Source organism: Diabrotica virgifera, chromosome 7 (genome assembly GCF_917563875.1).
Source record: "Diabrotica virgifera virgifera chromosome 7, PGI_DIABVI_V3a".
Classification (NCBI taxonomy): Eukaryota; Metazoa; Arthropoda; class Insecta; order Coleoptera; family Chrysomelidae; genus Diabrotica; species Diabrotica virgifera.
This window is the reverse complement of record NC_065449.1, coordinates 194,443,957-194,463,488: the sequence shown is the minus strand read 5'-3', so window position 1 is coordinate 194,463,488 and position 19,532 is coordinate 194,443,957. Positions and strand designations below refer to the sequence as shown.

The 19,532-nt window shown below is 30.7% G+C and overlaps 2 protein-coding genes across 2 annotated transcripts in view; one reads left to right on the top strand and one right to left on the bottom strand.

The window, feature by feature from the left end:
* LOC114329602 (synaptotagmin-15-like) overlaps window positions 1–19,532 on the top strand; it is a 465,421-nt gene that overhangs the window by 373,752 nt on the left and 72,137 nt on the right. The window lies entirely within an intron of this gene.
* Window positions 408–3,758, bottom strand: LOC114329605 (aldehyde dehydrogenase family 3 member B1-like). The gene is made up of 2 exons (XM_028278772.2): window positions 3,143–3,758; window positions 408–549 (listed from the first exon to the last, which is right to left on the bottom strand). The coding sequence occupies exons 1-2, from the start codon at window positions 3,603–3,605 to the stop codon at window positions 464–466; spliced, it is 549 nt and encodes a 182-aa protein (XP_028134573.2). The 5' UTR covers window positions 3,606–3,758; the 3' UTR covers window positions 408–463.

Genomic DNA, 19,532 nt, shown 5'->3' with positions numbered 1-19,532 from the left:
TCAAAGTCAAAAGACGGGAAAACTAAACATATTTCGAGGATAACTTATAGAAACTAATTTGAAGAATTTAAAAGGATCTATCTATAAATATAAAAAAAGTCTCTCACTTAAAAACTAAATGACATATAATGAAAAGAATAAGCGAAAAAGTGATCGCAAACAACCATCGCTGATGGTTTATTGCATAGAAGGAGACAGTCTATTACCACCGCACAGTACTCAGCTGAGAATATTTTTTAACAAAAAATCAAAATATTAAATCTGTTATACTGGAGAGGAGAAGATTGTTCAAATCACTCAAAAACTTGTCATTTCTATACAAATTTGTCAACATTCTTCATTATTTATTTTTTAGTTGTTATATCCACTTGAAAAAGCATAAGATAAATGTGTTTATTGAATTTACTCACTCTCAATTTACTTCTTCTTTTCCAATCTCCCCATGCTTTCAACATCATGTTACCTACGCACTTTTTTGAGGCTTGCGTACCATTCCCTGTGATGAAACTTGATCAGGATGATTTTCGTCCTCTAAATAAGCAGGTTCATCTAAAATTAATAGATTTATGTAAAATATTGTTATGTGAATGTATGAGATAGCCACTTCACATGATGCAACTAATTGCGCAATTTCTTGCAGCAATAGAAATTGCATCGTGCCACACGAGAATTGAACAGAAAAGCTGCAATCACTTGCAGCAACTTCTTGCTGCAAGAAGTTGCAGCTAAATAGAATATGTTCATGCAACTTTTTCTGCAATTTGGTTATATCTTTAGCAACTTTTAAGGCTACACTGTTTGTTTTGACATTCTGTCAGTCTAAATTTCAAACTAAACAATTTTTAAGGAAACTATAGGAACTTTTTACCAATCTCACGCTACACAGATAACATTAGTCTGGTGGATAAATTTAATTATACAACAAAAGAATTAAAGAAACTATTTTCTGTTTTTATTTCTTTTGTAACAACTTGTTTCCTTTTGTAAATGAATAATGTATTATAGGTAACACTTGCATTAGGTATTAATTGATTCTGTTATATATAATACATATTATAATTTTCTCAAAAATGTAACATTTTTAATCTAATATCTGATAACTCTACTCAAAAAATCACATTTAATTTATAAAAACAACATAACCTAAACTTTATGGTAGGTCAAAGTTTCCGTCTATTTCATTTCAGTTTATGCAATTACTTGCACCCTGTAATCATTTTATTGCAGAAAGCTAGTTGCAACCTATTCCAGAAGTTCTTGCCGCAAGAACTTGTGCAATAAATTTCGCAATCACTTGCATCGTGCAAATTGGCATATATCGTGCAAATATCATAACAAAATTTGATCAACTATTTTTAAAACACTTACTAGTGTAAGATTCTTTAGCTTTGAATAAGCGAGATCGTAGATCGTCCCGGTTGATTGTTGTTATCCACAGTTCTTTACGCCTTCGAGCTAATAGGTTTTTTATCAGTAATTTTGCGGCATTCATTAGTCACAGTTTGATGGGCTTTCACATTGGCATGCAACAATCATCTCTTCTATGTTAATAAGTCCAAAAATTTAATATGAAAACTATTTAAAAAGGCAGTATAACCATTAACTAACTTTTTGTTTGTTGTTTCTCTTCCTACAAATTTTAAAACGCAACAACCATACATAATCAAACCACAGTCCCACACACCATATGGGATAATTTTTGTCATGTCATTTGAACATCCAATCAGAACAAAGTTGTAATGCGACTGCGCCGGGATCAAAGGTTTTAATCCTATTAAAATTCACCCTCATAACGCCCGTAAAGAAGTATAACTTCAAAAATTAATATTAGTAATAGTAACAAATCAACTGGAACTACATAAATAGTATAGTGTCAAATGTTTAAGCAATTTTGTGTCATAGTCAACTAGGGAGAATTTTTCATGTTTGATTAATATTTTAAGCACCACTACGAATGTATTGGGATATTTCATCCAATATTAATAAATTAAAGATCAGGCTAGATTATTATGTATTTTTTTTTAGAAAAATTATTTTTGATTGGACATTTTCACGGCCACCTAATAAAATTTCACGTAATTTTGTTTTGCGTATTTTGACGGGGGGAATTTTGACCCCAGCGTAGGTTTTTCTTTAATAAATTCAAAAGTATTTTCAATTTTTAACTCATTATTTTTTTATTTGACTTTAATATCATTCTAGATATCCTCATATTTTGAAATATAAAAAATTCCCTATATTTTACGAATAAAAAATATATTCTGAAGTTGATGTTTATTAAAATACCGTCTATTATGTGTAATTCCAAGTAGTTTTACGCTAATGACGTCGACTTTGCAAAGTAACAAGACACTTACTCAATATACACACTACACATGACACTAATACTCATGTTGTGACTGGCTGAATGACATAAAGTCAATGGCATAAAAATAATAAAAAAAAACTTCATTTTTTTGTTAATTGTCATTTTTGACATTTTTGACCTAGGGTCATTTTCCCCCTTTGGTCATCCGTGTAACAAAAAAAGGTTGGTCATCGGAAGGTTAAAGCACTTAGGTAAAGGGAATGCTTAAGAAATAAAAAAGTACCATATAATATCATTTCATTACAATACTAAAATACAGGGTGTTCCATTTAAGAAAACTCAGAAAATACTCATTCTGAGTTTCGACCCACCCACTAGACTAAAATTAAACATTTCGCTATACTGTTAATGATTAACAGTAGTAGACTCTATTAAAAATCGTTTGAATATAAATAGAAAATTTGATGTCAAATCACTACAATTCTACAGGGTGTAAATATTGCTACGAAATTAACAAAAAAACGTAATTAACTTTTAAACTACCTCGTATAATATTACAAAACTATATATTTTAAGAAAGCAAACATTGAGGTGAATCCAAAAATGTAAAAATATATAGGGTGTTCCATTTAAAAAAACATAAGTTTGTGTCACCCTGTCAATACGCACGCTACTGTATATTTGAAAATATTTTTAAATTATGGTGCTATGTGTGCACCAACTTTTACCTAAATAACTTTTTTTCGTTACTCTTACGGCAAACGTGTAATTGGACTTTGTCACACTAATGCCCCACCCTGTATAACACTGTAGTAAATAAATAATATAACTTACCTATTAAAGGTGCCAGTAAAATAAGAATAGGGTAATTCCAAGCACCAATAATCACAACTACACCGTAAGGGTCACTAGTTATTAGCAAATCGTCGAGTATATTCACAATAGTGCGTTTAACTTTTTGAGGTTGACTCCAACTCCTTAGACATTTTAAAGCACTTTTAATTTCGTATTTCACTAGTTCAATTTCTGAAATAAGACTCTCTTGTATGGACTTTCTGAGGTCCTGATACAAGGCATTGCAAATATTTTCTTCTTCTTTGAGTAAAAAATCGAGGAGTCTGTTTAACTGGCGCTCTCTAAACCATATTGGAAGCGTTCTTCCCGACTTAAGTACGGTTGTTGTATTCTGAACCAATAATTCAGCTGGTGACTGTTTATAATATACTACACTCTCGTTACGTTTCATTATAGGTTGTATTGGATTAGTCTTCAAAAAGATGTGACACCTGTTAGCCATCGTGTTGATGCATTTCTAATGACTTTTAAATTTGCTATTTTCAGTTGCATATGCGGACCTTGTTTCTAACGTGATTTGTTTTCAAATAAGCATTTTGCATTTATGTATCTAATATGAGATAATTAGATGCTTGCTTATCTATGTACAGTCGGAAAAATGAAAGAATACCCATGAACGATTACATCAATCACATATTATTCAGATTATTAATAATCTATCTCTCTCGTTTGTTATTTATGAAAAAAAAAACAGCAAATACAAAATATGTGATTGATGTTATCGTTCATGGGTATTATTTAATTTTTCCGACTGTACCTGAGCTAATGCTACAATATGAAAACTAATATAATATAATAATGTGCACTGTCTAAAACAACGTCATAGGTGCATTCTAAGACGAATAAAAATATGTTAATAGACGTTAATAGTCTTTTTTCTACGACCGTTTAATTACATGCTCATTATTCGCTATTTTTTAATAGATAATAGAACCCATTACTGTACCCGTGAGTAATAATTCATTAATCACGGGCTGAAGTTGCTCACGGTTCATTACTCATTGGCTGAAGTTAAATTCAAGTGGCGCATGCAACTTTTGATATTAATCGTATATAAACAGCAAATAAAATTACTTAAACTTGTTTATTTAATACAATAATTATTGTAATTCATATCAATAATTAACTTCGAAAAATTTTTAAAGGAAATTTAACTGTAACAAGGTCAGTATATTTTTTACGTTTATATCATGCTTACTAAAAATTTTGACGTTTATCATTTAGTTTAATGACAGTGACAGCGCATTTTGTTTGTGTTAATTGGAATTTATAACTAGTATTGTGTTTATTTTTCAAGTTATATTGTGTTAAATATGTTATCACATATTATATATAGTTATATTATTATATTATATATTATATAGTTAAATGTAAATTATACATTATAACTATATTATGAAATACGCCCAATGACAATAGCCATTTCCTATTTATTAGATCATTCATTAGCCATCACTGACAGTAGGTACGAATTTATGCCTATAATTTTTCGGAAACGAATAGAACTTGGATTGACTATTTCTTGTATCTTTACAATAAAAATAAGAATTTGGTAATAGTAGGCAACCAATTATTCAGCCACGTACTAGGGGTAAACAGCATTTAGGTATTTTTCTAAATTATTATAATTTAAATTTCGAGTAGTTGATAATTATATTTTTTTACTAATTAAAATAAAAAAGGTCGTAGAAAAAGTATAGTATTCTACTCGCTTGTAATGGCTATTACTCACTCTGATGAATTACGACACTCGCCTACGGCTTGTGTCGCAAACTTCATCATCGTGAGTAATAGCCATCATTACATGCTCGTTGAATAATATACTATTATTCGCAATAATATAATTGAAAATAATTTTTATTAAAACCGGGTTAGCTCCCGGGAGCTTCCCATGTAGTTAAAAAACGTTGTTTTATTGGTAATTACAAAGAACCAGAAAATGTACAGTCCTACCGGATTGTGAGCCTTCTTTCAGTGGTTTCCAAAGTTTTTGAAAAGCTGTCACTAGGCCAATGCCCTATACTAGAAATTTTCTTTTTCTTCTTCTTTTTGTATAGACATGACTGTCTGTTTTTTCACTGTGCCTCTAGTAAGTTGTCATTCCATCGTCTTTGTGGTCTTCCCACTGATCGTCTTCCTATTGGGGAATCGTCTTTTGCTGTCCTGACTACCTTATTTGTTATCATTCGGCATATGTGGTCATTCCATTTTATTCTTCTGCTTCTTACCCAGTTATTAATGTTATCCACCTTGCATCTCCGTCGTATATCTGTACTTCTAGCTTTGTCCCATAGAGTCTTACCATCGATTATTCGAAGGGTTTTTATCTCCGCTGTTTCGAGCAATTTTTTGTTTCCTCTGTGTCGGGTCGTGTTTCTCCCGCGTATGTCATTATTGGTCTGATGACTGTTTTGTAAATTCTGCCTTTTATTTCTTTTCCGACATTTTTATTTCTCCATATTGTGTCATTCAGGCAACCTGCGGTTCTGTTTGCTCTAATCACTTAATCTTCCACTTCTGTTTCGAGCCTTCCGTAGCTAGATAGTGTGATGTGTAGGTATATAAACTCCATCACTTGTTCTATTATCTGACCTTCTAGCTACAAATTACATCTTATTGGATCTGCTGTTAGAACCATGCATTCTGTATTTTTTGAGGAAATTAACATGTTAAATTTTCTGGCGGTTATATTAAATTGGTGCAGCATACATTGTAAATCACCTTCACTTTGAGAGATTAGTATTGCATCGCCTGAATAGCAGATTATTTTAAGTTTTTTTCTCCAATTTGGTATCCTTTTTTAGTTCTTACATTTTTTATTATTTCGTCCATGATCAGGTTGAGCAATAAAGGACTCAAGGATTTCCCCTGTCTTATCCCATTGCCGTCTTCAATTGAGTAAGTTAGTTCATCTTCCACTTTTACTTTTATTGTGTTGTTCTGGTAGATGTTTTCTATCGATTTAATTATTCCTAGAGGTACCTCTCTCGAGTATAACAAATGGATAACGTCCTTAAATGTGACCCTGTCAAATGCTTTCTTAAGGTCTACGAAACATAAATATGCCGGTTTTTTTTATTCCGACGATTTCTCTTGAACTTGCCTCATTATAATTATAGCGTCAGTGCATGACCTTCCCGACCTAAAACCCTGTTGTTCTTCTGCTAATGGTATAATTTCATTCAATTTGTTTATTATTACTTTGGTTGTTAATTTTAATGTTGTGTTTAATAAGTTAATTTCTCTGCAATTCTCCGGGTCCGATTTGTCTCCTTTTTTGAAAAGAGGTATTAGGATGCTTGATCTCCATTCTGGTGGTATTCTGTTTTGTTCTATTATTTTTTGTATTAGTTTTAATAGTTCGTTACTGTTCTCTCTCCAAGTGACTCTGTTGCAGCGTTAATTATGTTATCTTTGAGTTTTTGCCAGGTTTCATCGATGTTATCGATCTTACGTCGATTATTTTTGATGGATGTATATATCTGTTGGTTAGAACATAATCTATCATAGATCTTTGTCTACGGGTGTTATTGAATGTATATTTGTGTTGGCCTTTGTGGTCAAAAAATGTTTTGTTTATTCTAAGTTCGTTATTGGTGCAGAAGTTTATCATCAATTTTCCATTTTCGTTTTTAAAATTTTCATTTTGTTTTTGCTTAATTTAGGGTATTACTTGGTTACCTATTCGAGCGTTAAAATCCCCCAGTATTATCATCTTCCCTCTAACTTTATCTACTACTTGTTTTCATTCGTCATAAAAGATTTCCGTTGTTGTTTGAGGCTTGTTATTTTCTGGGCCGTATACTCCGATAATGTTCAGGTCTTCCTTTTCCATTCTAATTTTGGCTGTGACAATTCTTTTCGATATATATTGACACTCTTTGATGTGATTTCGGTATTTTTGATGTATTAGTAATGCTACACCTTCTTTGGCCCTGTTTTCTTTTGCTACTCCACTGTAGATTAGTATACAGAGAGAGTCTGTAAAGTGGAATAAATTCAATATCTCAAATACTAATTGTTTTTTTTTGGAAAATGCTTAGACCCGTCGATTAGTATTTCAAATTGTCCTTTTTGACATTCAATAAAAATGTATACAGGGTGTCGCAATTTAGAGATATGACGTCATCGTCGATTTTCTTAAATGGCAACACTGTCATTTTGATAGCTAATTTGATAGGGTTTGTAAAGTTATACATAACTGCAAAATATCAAATTTTTATTCTCTACCATTTACAAGATAATAGAAAATAACAAAGTTATATCTGTAATTTGGAATATATTCAATAATTAAAATACTAACTGTTTTTTTGAAAAATGCTCAGACCCGTCGATTAGTATATCAAATTGTCATTTTTGACATATAATAATAATGTATACAGGGTGTACCAATTTAGAGATATGACGTCATCGTTGATTTTCTTAAATGGCAACACTATCATTTTGATAGCTATTTTGATAGCGTGTGTAAAGTTATACACATCTGAAAAATTTCAAAATTTTATTCCCTACCATTTACAAGATAATAAAAAATAACAAAGTTATGAAGAACAAGAAGTAATCAAATAATAATTGAATTTATTTATTTCAATTAAGCCAATGCTCATAACGTTGCCCATTGACAATTTGACAATAATTGAAGGCAACATTATGAGTTTTTGCTTAATTTATTGAAATAATTAAATTCAATTATTAGTTGATTACTTCTTTTTCATAACTTTGTTATTTTTTATTATCATCTAAATGGTAGAGAATACAAATTTGAAATTTTGCAGTTGTGCAATATCATGCAATGTCATATCTCTAAATTGGGACACCCTGTATACATTATTATTAGATGTCAAAAAGGACAATTTGATATACTAATCGACGGGTCTGAGCATTTTTCAAAAAAACAGTTAGTATTTTAATTATTGAATATATTCCAAATTACAGATATAACTTGGTTATTTTCTATTATCTTGTAAATGGTAGAGAATAAAAATTTGATATTTTGCAGTTATGTATAACTTTACAAACCCTATCAAATTAGCCATCAAAATGACAGTGTTGCCATTTAAGAAAATCGACGATGACGTCATATCTCTAAATTGGGACACCCTGTATACATTATTATTGAATGTCAAAAAGGACAATTTGAAATACTAATCGACGGGTCTGAGCATTTTCCAAAAAAACAATTAGTATTTGAGATATTGAATTTATTCCACTTTACAGACTCTCTCTGTATATTCACATAATCTTGATTGTCCTTTTCCTTTCTTTTTGGTTTCCTGTAGAGCGCATATAGCTATTTGTTTCTCTTTTAGTACTTGGATGATTTCTTAATCTCTAGTTTGAGTGATCTGATGTTCCATGTGGTAATTCTCGTCAATGTTTTTCTTTTGTCCTTATTTCTCGCCATGGTCGTCTTCATATGATCAATCCGGTTCCGACGCTTCACATTGTTTCTTTGAGCAGTATTCGTTTTTCCGATTGATAGATTGCTAACCTTGCCAATCAACCCTTCCTCCACATTTTATCCGGGCTTGGGACCGGCTGTGGAAACCGCAGAGCTACTCGATCCACCCCGCAAATACTCCAGGCAGTGTTATACTAGAAATCAAAAAACTAATATTATTACATTAATTTGGGTTTCTAAATCTACGTTTAAAAATACAAGTTACATAGAGTTGTAAAGAGAATAAAGCCAGGCATTCTATAAGTCTGGCATAAATATCTCTTATGTAAATTAAAGCAGAATTTACCAACAAATTACTACTTATATAATCTTAAAGTCCTACATCCCTTAAAGAGACTTCCATGTAAAGTATGAGAATGAATGCACAAGCAAACAAAAAATTCTCGCTATAGTGCCCAAAAGAAATGTACTATGACCAATATTATACCTTATGTTCACTGCTGATTTACTGACAGATACAAATATCCCTACAGTCACACTTGCGGATGATACGACACTACTACTATCTAACAAGAATTTCAAAATAACCCCAGAAATCATAGAATGTCACGTAAATAAAATAAAAGCCAACTATTTTTTTTTCTTTTTTTTTTGTATAGACATTACTCTAGAATGTGCCTCTAGTAAGTGGTCGTTCCATCGTTTTCGTGGTCTTCCCACTGATCGTCTTTCTATTGGGAAACCGTCTCTCACTGTCCTTACTACTCTATTTGTTGTTATTCGGCTTATTATGTGGTCATTCAATCATATTCTTCTGTTTCCTACACGGTTATTAATGTTATTACCCAGTTATTCAACCAAAAATGGATGGCAAAGTGGAGAATAAGGAGTCAAAAGAAATGGAAACAAATCAGTACACCTTACATTTACCACGCGTAGATGTCTAGGTATGTACTTTTGCAGATTATACTTAAGGAAGCATATCTATACTTACTAAGCTAAAACAACTTTTTCATACATAAGTTAAAGAACATGTAGTGTTTGTTAGGTAGACCATCCTGAAATCAGTTTGAACTTATAGCTAGAATTATGGCGAAACGCCTCACATTCAAATATTGAAATAATACAAAGATTTCAATTAAAAATATTGAGAACAAAATAGTAGGAAATCCCTTGATTCATAAACAATGAAGCCATCCATCAAGACTCCGGACTAACATACGTTAAAGGGGATATCAAAAAGTGCGCGAAGAGACATCCAGTCCAGGGTAATAATGTTTTTTCCATGACACTTCAACAGGCAGGGTACTGAAGAGTTTTTTTGACAGATAATACCTATAAGAACAAATTATAACTATTTCCTGCGTAGGATCTGGCGGCCATTTTTATTTATAAACAATTTAGTGTCAAAAAACGGCCTTTTTTTCCTTTTTTTTTTCAAATCAATGGAAAACAGTGATACTTATGGTTTTTTTAGTACAAACATCTTCGAGAGCATAGAAAGAGCTTTAAAACGGCGTATTACAAAGTTTGATATACTCATTTATTGTTAATATAATCGCGAAAAAAGTTGAAAAATTGGAAAAAAATTAATTTCAAAATAACTATTGTAAAAATTAGTGGACAGCTTTGAAATTTTTGTCAAATGAAGTTTCTTTGATGCTTGTGACAAAAATTTCAAAGCGATTCATTCAATTGTTTAAATTTTATTCAAATTGTTTATCCCAGAAATCTTTTTTGCAATAACATAAGTGAGAATATTCAATAAATTCTACAGGTGTCGAATGAAAAGGCATGAGCTAAATTTTAATATTGGTTTAAAAAAGTGTATAAAAAAAGAATGTGTGTGTACTTTGTACGCACGTAAGAAGTTATACTTCTACTACATATTATGTGATTCTTAAGACAATACCAAAAATTAAAAAAAAATAAAAGAATAAAACGCACACAAACACATTGAAAAATGCCACAAAGAAAAAATGATTTCTGAACGATAATAATTGTTGGCAAAAATTTTAAATACGCATTTTCTGAAAAAAAAATTATATAACAAATATACTTACAATCATAAAATGCATAAAAAAATAAAAAAATAAAAACTTGCATCGGGAATTGAACCCGTGAATTTCGGGGCGCTTTGATTCGTAATCGAAGCCTAGACTCACTCGTCCAATTCCACATTATTTGTCATGTGGAAAAATAGGATAACTGAACGTTTTACTGTTTGACAGTTGTTTTGAATATAATTAAATTATGTAGTTTAAATTTTGTGGAAGAAAATATTAAAATATAACAAAACAGTAAGAAAACAATATATTAGATGAAGATTGGTAGAACTTTTGTTGGTAATCAAATTAAGTATGTAAATCAAAGCATTACATACCTACTAGATAAATAAATCTACGCCAAAAATCATAATTTAAAAATAAAAATCGGACCTAATTTGGGATTTCTCTGTAAAATCCCCATTCTCGAGAAAATAAATGTACAGTGGAGCGTCGATTATCCGAACGTCGATCAACCGAACGACCGCTTATTCGAACAATCGACTCCCGCGTCCCGCACTCGAATACCGAGCAAGCGTTAGTAATTGACGCTTAAAATATCTTCAATTTTCTTCAATATTGTATCCAGAAATAATTACGTTGTTGCAAAGACTGCACTTTTTTGTTTAGTTGCTAATTGTCATTATCAAGATATAAATAAATATGTAGGTATATAAATATGGCTTTTATTCACTTGTGGATAAATATGTATGACTATAAATATGTATCAATATATTGTAGTTCGATTATCCGAACAAATCGGTTTTCCGAACACCTATGTCCCCCAATTAGTTCGGATAATCGACGCTCTACTGTATTTCAAACCTAATCCAAATGTATAATTACAATATGATTATAATAAAAACTACTTACCAAATTAGAATGAGTTTTCCTTGTCGAAAATAGTCCAAAAGTCCAAAAATATAGGTATATGAAAACTATTTAAAAAGGCAGTATAACTATTAACTAACTTTTGTTTGTTGTTTCTTTTCACACGAATTTTAAAACGCAACAACCATAAATAATCTAACTACAGCTGTGCCACAGCCACCATATTGAATAATTTTTGACATGTCATTTGAACATCCAATCAGAACAAAGTTATAATGCGCATGCGCCGGTACCATAGGTTTTAACATATAAAAATTCACCCTCATATCGCCGGTAAAGAAGTATAACTTCAAAAATGCATTTTTTAGAAATAAATAATTATGCAAAAGTATCGTCAATTTTCAACGAAAACTTTTCGTTTATAAATTCGCAAAGTCTGTGTGTTATTGCGTTGCCGCTCCTGCTATACTTAGAGCAGATTTATCGATGGATGCTTATGTAGTTTTGTCTTCTGTATCCAAATCTGAAAACGGCATTTCGATATCTCTAACCGTCTTCGAGACAATGGACCTCAAAATCTAAAATGTGACGTCAAAATCCTTTTATTTTCTGCCGACACACTTCATCTGAAATCGTTGTTAGTAAGTAGGCTAGTTTTCTCATCTGAATTTGTTAAGCAAAGCATAGGTTATTTACATTATTTGAGTTTGACACTTCGTGAATATCAAACTAGATTTTAAATAAAGTATTAATAAATATCAATGACATTTGATAGTGAATTTAATTATTGTATAAAGTAAATACGATGTTCAAAAATACAATTTGAGTATATTTTGAAAGCAATAGTTTATTAACAATTTTTAAAAGGTTTATACGAGTATACCCTTTAATGGGAGTAGCTAATGATAAATGGACTGTTCCATTTGTTATGAAATGAAAATTGTTATTATAGTCGGTTCGCTAAACTCAGACACAACTGACTAGTGATTTTAGTAGGTAATTTTTTTGTGTTTTAAATTATTAACTATCAAGTAATTATTTTTTTTGCCAAATTGGTAAAATTACTGACTAAAATCACTAGCCAGTTGTGTCTGAGTTTAGCGAACCGACTATATGTAATGTTGTCTGGAATAAAAAATTATGGTCTGATATGTGCAATTACATCCTTCTAATAGAAAAATATATTTGAAGATGTTTCTCAAATTATGGATACCAACAACATTTTCATTTATAACTCTTTTATTTTTAATTTGACGAAGAAAAGTTATTCTTGATAAAAAGCTCTTCAGGGTCTAAGATTTATGATGCAATCGTCATATATCAAATTTTATTAATTTTATACCAGGTATATAAAAAATATAAATTTCGATCAAGAGTAAAGTACCTTTATAGTTCACAACATTTAAATTAGGATGATATAATATATAATTGCACATTAAAACATAATTTTTAATTCTAAACAACTTTTCATAAGAGCAATTTTCCATATTATCAATTAAAATACGTAAAAAACAAAGTTTTCGTTATGATAATGCTCGCATTTTCAGCTTGTTCCTTATAAACTTTTTATTTGTTTGTAAATTAAATTATATATATTAATTACAATTTTTTATCAGTTATTATATACAAAACATGAGTTGGTAGTTGTGCACCTAAAACACGGTAAAAAATAGATTTTTTTGAAAAAAGTTATTCAAAAAATTTATAAGGAAAAATTGACGATACTTTTGCATAATTATTAATTACTAATAAATGCATTTTTATTCACTTTTTTAAACCAATTTAAATGTCTAGCTCACGCTCTTTCCTTTGACACCTGTAGAATGGTCCTAAAATCATTTTTTTCTTACTTATATTATTGCAAAAAAAAGCTCTCTGGAATAAACAAGTTGAATAAAATTTAAACAATTGAATGAATCGCTTTGAAATTTTTATCACATATTAGGCAACAAAGAACCTTCATTTGACGAAAACTTCAAAGCTATACACTAATTTGTACAATAATTATTGCGAAATTATATTTTTGCAAATTCGACGTTTTTTTCGAAATTATAAATATTAACAATAAATGAGTATATTAACCTTTACAATATGCCATTTTAAACCTTTTTATATGGTCTCGAAGATGTTTGTAGTAAAAACACCGTAAGTTTCCATTGATTTAAAAAAAAAAGGAAAAGAGGCCGTTTTTTGACACAAAATTGTTTATAAATAAAAATGGCCTCCAGATCCTACGCAGGAAATAGTTACAATTTGTTCTTATAGGTATTATCTGTCGAAAAAATGATTCAGTACCCTGGCTGTTGAAGTGTGACGAACAGGATATAATTTTGTCTTATTACCCTGGCCTAAACTTGTGCATCCAAATGTGTTCGCAAAAAGTTTAGTGAATAAACCACATACAGTTCGAAATACAGTCATATATAGACAAATATACTCAATATTGAACACTAAAATTAAAAACGGGGTGAATAACTGGATGCCTCCCTACATATCATAACACATTGTCAGTCATATTACTTATTGTCTATTGTCTACCTGAACATTTTAGATTGAAATTGTATATAGATAGATTGTAATAAATCTGGGATTAATAAAAAAAATTAATAATAACTTAGAGAAAAAAAGGAGTATTCTTTATAAAAAGCTCTGCATGAGCTTAAACCTAAGATGCAACTATAAGATAAATTTCATACCAAACTCTTCTTTCAGTGCGTCATAGTTTGTCGAGTTCTCTCTGTCGTGAGTATTAAACATATGCAGAAAATTATGTATTCGTTGACGGATAGTTGCATACTTTCACAATATCAAGGGATAAAATTACAATTTTGATTCTAGGTTCGTATTCGCGAATTCAATCGACTATAGGTGGGAGTGCAGTTGCATAAAAATGGCCGATGTAATTGGGATAACGTATTTTTCTATAATTAATATTGTTATTGATGTAATTAATTAATATAAATCAATTATTAATTAAATGAACACATCCGACAAGCTTTCAAACAACGTTCATACATAGGTTAATGGATGATGGTTTTATATTTTCATCCCAATTCGTCTAGTTCCAAATAAGCGGCAGCACCCTCGCTTGAGCTCGCGAATATTTAGAAATTTTGATAATAGAGATTTGACGAATATCGTTGACTCCCTGAAGACAGGGTTTGGTATGAACAGTAGCACATTTATCACATAGTGAAAATATAAATTTCGCTCACGAGTAAAGTAGGTACGTTTATATTTCACAATATCTGAAATTTGTTCCTATGAAAAGTTGTTTGGAATTAAAAACTATGTTTTAATGTATTAATAAAAGATGCTACCATCATATACTGGGTTGTTTATTGCTGGGTTCTCCTCTTAACAAAATTGAGTGAATCTGTCACTTCTAGCATTGCTTGTTTCTAAACCATAATCAACTATTATGTTATCCTCTTGGCCTTTCCCTATCTTTACACTTAAATCGGCCATTACTGTTTCCACAAAAACATAGAAAAGTAACATTGTTAATTTTCATTATACGGCGTATAGTCCAGGGCGCATTTGTTTTGTGATGGACGTTGAGAGGTGACTCATATTTTTTTGCAGAAATTGCTTGAAATAAACTGATATAAGAATAATTAAGTTACCCTCCCACTCAAAAAGGTCCTGAACATTGTTTAAATAATCAAAATGTCAAAAAATGAAGAAAAAATTCGATTTTTTTCTTCGTTTTTTTATTATAACTTTAAAAGTATTCACTTCAGAGAAAAGTTGCACTAACATAAAAGTTGCGTAATTCAAATTGCCTATAAAATAAGATTGGTTAAAAATTTTAAAATTTGTCACCCTTGTTGCAAAATAGTAATACTTGCAAAAAAAACCATAAAAAACAAGTATTCGCATTTTACCGTTTTAAACCATTTATGCTACTTCTAGAACCTTCATATTTTATACAAAAAAACTTTTAGTTCTGGATCCCGCGTATGAAAAAAAAGTTGATTAATAGCAAGCTGAAAATTTGTTAATAGCTTAAGGGTGTCTAGTCGGATAAACTTTGATATATGGGAACACTGGGACAGGGGCAGTTTTAATTGTGGAACAGGTTAAAAATTTGGAACGGTCAGACCACGAAAACGGCACATTTATTTTGTCCGACAGAACAGACTTAAACTCTCCGAACAGAGATTAAACTCTCACGCAAAAATCAGACTGATATTTATCACCTGTCATAATTCCTGTTATTTGACATTTTCTACATGTTCCGCTTATTAAAACGCCCATTTGGTGATAAAAAGCAGTCTGATTTTTGCATGAGAGTTTAATCTCTGTTCGGAGAGTTTGAGTCTGTTCTGTCGGACAAAATAAATGTGCCGTTTTAGTGGTCTGACCGTTCCAAATTTTTAACCTGTTCCACAATTAAAACTGCCCCTGTTTCAGTGTTCCCATATATCAAAGTTTATCCGACTAGACACCCTTAAGCTATTAACAAATTTTCAGCTTGCTATTAATCAACTTTTTTTTCATACGCGGGATCCAGACCTATTTATAGTATAATAAAACAACACCGTAAATTTCATTAAGATCGTTTTAATACGTTTTGCAAAATAACTTTTGCAAATCCAGCTTTTGCAAAAATAATTCATTTTTTCAAAATGTTGTAGGACTGAAAATAAAACACTTAGCAAGTTGAAAATTTTTTTACATATAGAAGAACACTGTACCTTTCATTTGAAATTTTCATAATTAAAATCGGTTAACTACCGCCACGTCAGGAATTTTTTTAAATAAACATTAATTTTTGGTACAACGCGCAGGACAGCGGTGTTTGATTCACACAAGTTGATTTCCACCAAAAATTTCATCCAATCTTTATCTAATATATATATTATTTTCTTACTCTATATTTTGTTGTATTTTAATATTTTAATTCCACAAAAATCAACCTAATTTGATTATTTCTCGTGAAATATTGTTTAAACATATGTTTAAACATACGTGCATATGTTTAAAAATAATAAACTTATACAGGGTGTAACAAAAATACAGGTCATAAATGAAATCACATATTCTGGGACCAAAAATAGTTCGATTGAACCTAACTTACCTTAGTACAAATATGCCCATAAAAAAAGTTACAGCCCTTTGAAGTTACAAAATGAAAATCGATTTTTTCGAATATATCGAAAACTATTGTAGATTTTGTATTGAAAATAGACATGTGGCATTCTTATGGCAGGAATATTTTAAAGAAAAATTATAGTGAAATTTGTGCACCCCATAACAATTTTATGGGGGTTTTGTTCCCTTTAACCCCCCCTAACTTTTGTGTACATTTCAATTAAATTATTTTTGTGGTACCATTAGTTAAATTAAATATCTTTAAAACTTTTTTGGCTCTTAGTATTTTTTCGATAAGGCAGTTTTTATCGAGTTGCGGCTTCTTTTTTAATATGTTTACATAAAGATTTTATGGGGGTTTTGTTCCTTTAAACCCCCCAAATGGTTGTGTACGTTCCAATTAAAGTATTACTGCGATACCATTAGTTAAACACGGTGTTTTTAAAACTTTTTTGATTCTTTGTATTTTTTCGAGAAGGCACCTTTTATCGAGGTGTGGCTTCTTTTTTAATATGGTTCAGAATATACCTAAAAATGTAAATCATAAATAAATTTTCATATTATTACCAAGTGTCCATAATCGTACTTAACCATATACAAATATGTGGTGGATTTGAAAAATATTCAGAATATCTTGATAAAAACTGAATTTTCGAAAAAGTACCAAGAGGCAAACAAGTTTTTAAAACATTGTGTTTAACTAATGGTACTACAATAAAAATTAAATTGGAACGTAGACAAAAGTTTGGGGGCGTTTAAAGGAACAAAACCCCCATAAATTTTTTATGGGGTGTGTAAATTTCACTATAATTTTTTCTTAAGATACTGCTTCCATAAGAATGCCACATATCTATTTTCAATAAAAAATATCTAATAGTTTTCTATATATTGGATAAAATCGATTTTCATTTTGTAACTTCAAAGGGCTGTAACTTTTTTTTGTGCACATTTGTACTAAGGTAAGTTAGGTTCAATCGAACTATTTTTGGTCCCAGAATATGTGATTAAATTTATGACCTGTATTTTCGTTACACCCTGTATTCCCTAAGTTAAAATATATGAACAAAGAAAGTATTTGCTAAAAAAGTGTTATTTCAAAGGACAGAGTACGTGTTTTTATTTTGCAATAAATAAATTTATTTATTTATATCGAAATGTAGTAAAAATTAAAATTTATCAATCATTATCAAAAGTCATTGGAATGCCCAATCAGAGCAAACGTATCGGCTCTCCTGCGCGTAGCACCAAAAATTAATGTTTATTTTAAAAAAATTCCTGACGTCATGGTAGATAACCGATTTTAATATTGCAAACTGCCAATGAAGGCACAGTACTCTTCTATATGTCAAAAAAATTTAACTTGCTATCTGCTTCATTTTCATTCCTACAACATTTTGAAAAAATTAATTTTTTTTGCGAAAGTTGGATTGCAAAATTTATTTTGCAAAATCTATTAAACCGATCTTAATGAAATTTACAGTATTGTTAGTATTGTTTTATTATGTCACAAAGTTTTTCTGGTTAAAACATGAAGGTCCTAAGTGCAGCACAAATGGACGAAAAACGTAAAATGCGAATACTTGTTTTCTATGGGTTTTTCGCAATTACCGCTATTTTGCAACAAGGGTGACAATTTTTAAAAACTTTAACCAATCCTATACTATAGAAAATTTAATTTCGCAACTTTTATGTCAGTTCAACTTTTCTCGGAAGTTAATACTTTTAAAGTTATAATCAAAAAACCAAGAAAAAAATCGAATTTCTCCTTCATTTTTTGACATTTTGATTATTTAAACAATGTTCCGGACCTTTTTGAGTGGGAGGATAACTCAATTATTATTATATGAGTTATTTTCAAGCAATTTCTTCGAAAAAATATGAGTCACCTCTCAACATCCAAATGTACTAATATTTTTACAGGTCTAGTATCAAAGTAAAATTGTGATAAAACTCCACACCCTTTTTTAAAAAATCGTAAATCATCTTGGAGGAGATTACTAACTCAGTGAGCTTTATTAGTGGACTGTTTAGCATAGGGTGAATTTAAAATAGAATAAAAAAATAACAGTAAAAAAACCAGACCTTAAAGTAAATTGTAATAAAAACATTTCCTACCTTGTCATTTCTCGTTGCACAAGCTGGAGCAGGCCTGCTATTTTTCGTACTGTTATTGCTGAGTAGTATAAAGTATAAATCACTCGCGAGGACTATATTGAGTTTCTATACACTTTTCGGAATGATTGTAAGTGACTGTTAACCAAGAGAGTTGGTTGGCGAATTGTCTTTTTAAAATGAGGCGAGTAGGCAGGTAATTACATACAAAAAACTTTAAGGTTTTTACTTGAAAATAATGATAAAAATTAATACATACTCACTGAATTAGGTATTGGCCTACTCGTATATACGGGGTGTCCCATAATATTGAAAAGAAAATGAATTAAAATATTCTTTACAAAAACAAGAAAATTAAAAATTGTTATTCCTACTTATGTGGACGAACCACAACCGCCCACCACAATACGCAGTATTGTTACGGCTCAAAGGCAAAGGACATAATTTTACTATAGAGCGTTTATATATACCACTATTAGTTTTCACTGTGGCCACTCTAACTATACCATCAGATCCAGGATGAACCTCAATTATACGGCCCAAAGGCCATTGTAGCGGGGGAATATTATTTTGGCGGATTACCACTAAGGTACCTAGTTGGACGTTTGGAGACGGAGAATTCCATTTAGCCCTTTGATGAAGAGTTTGGAGGTACTCCTTAGACCACCGTTCCCAAATCTGTTGGTGCAACTTATTTAATAATTGCCAACGATTCAACCGATTGTGCGGAACATCGAGCAACGTTTCTTCGGGCGGAGCACTCAAAGGCTCCATGGTCAAAAAATGTCCTGGAGTTAACGCACTAAGATCGTTTGGGTCTGAACTTAACGGGCATATTGGCCTCGAATTCATGATGGCCTCAATTTGAGAAAAAATAGTATGT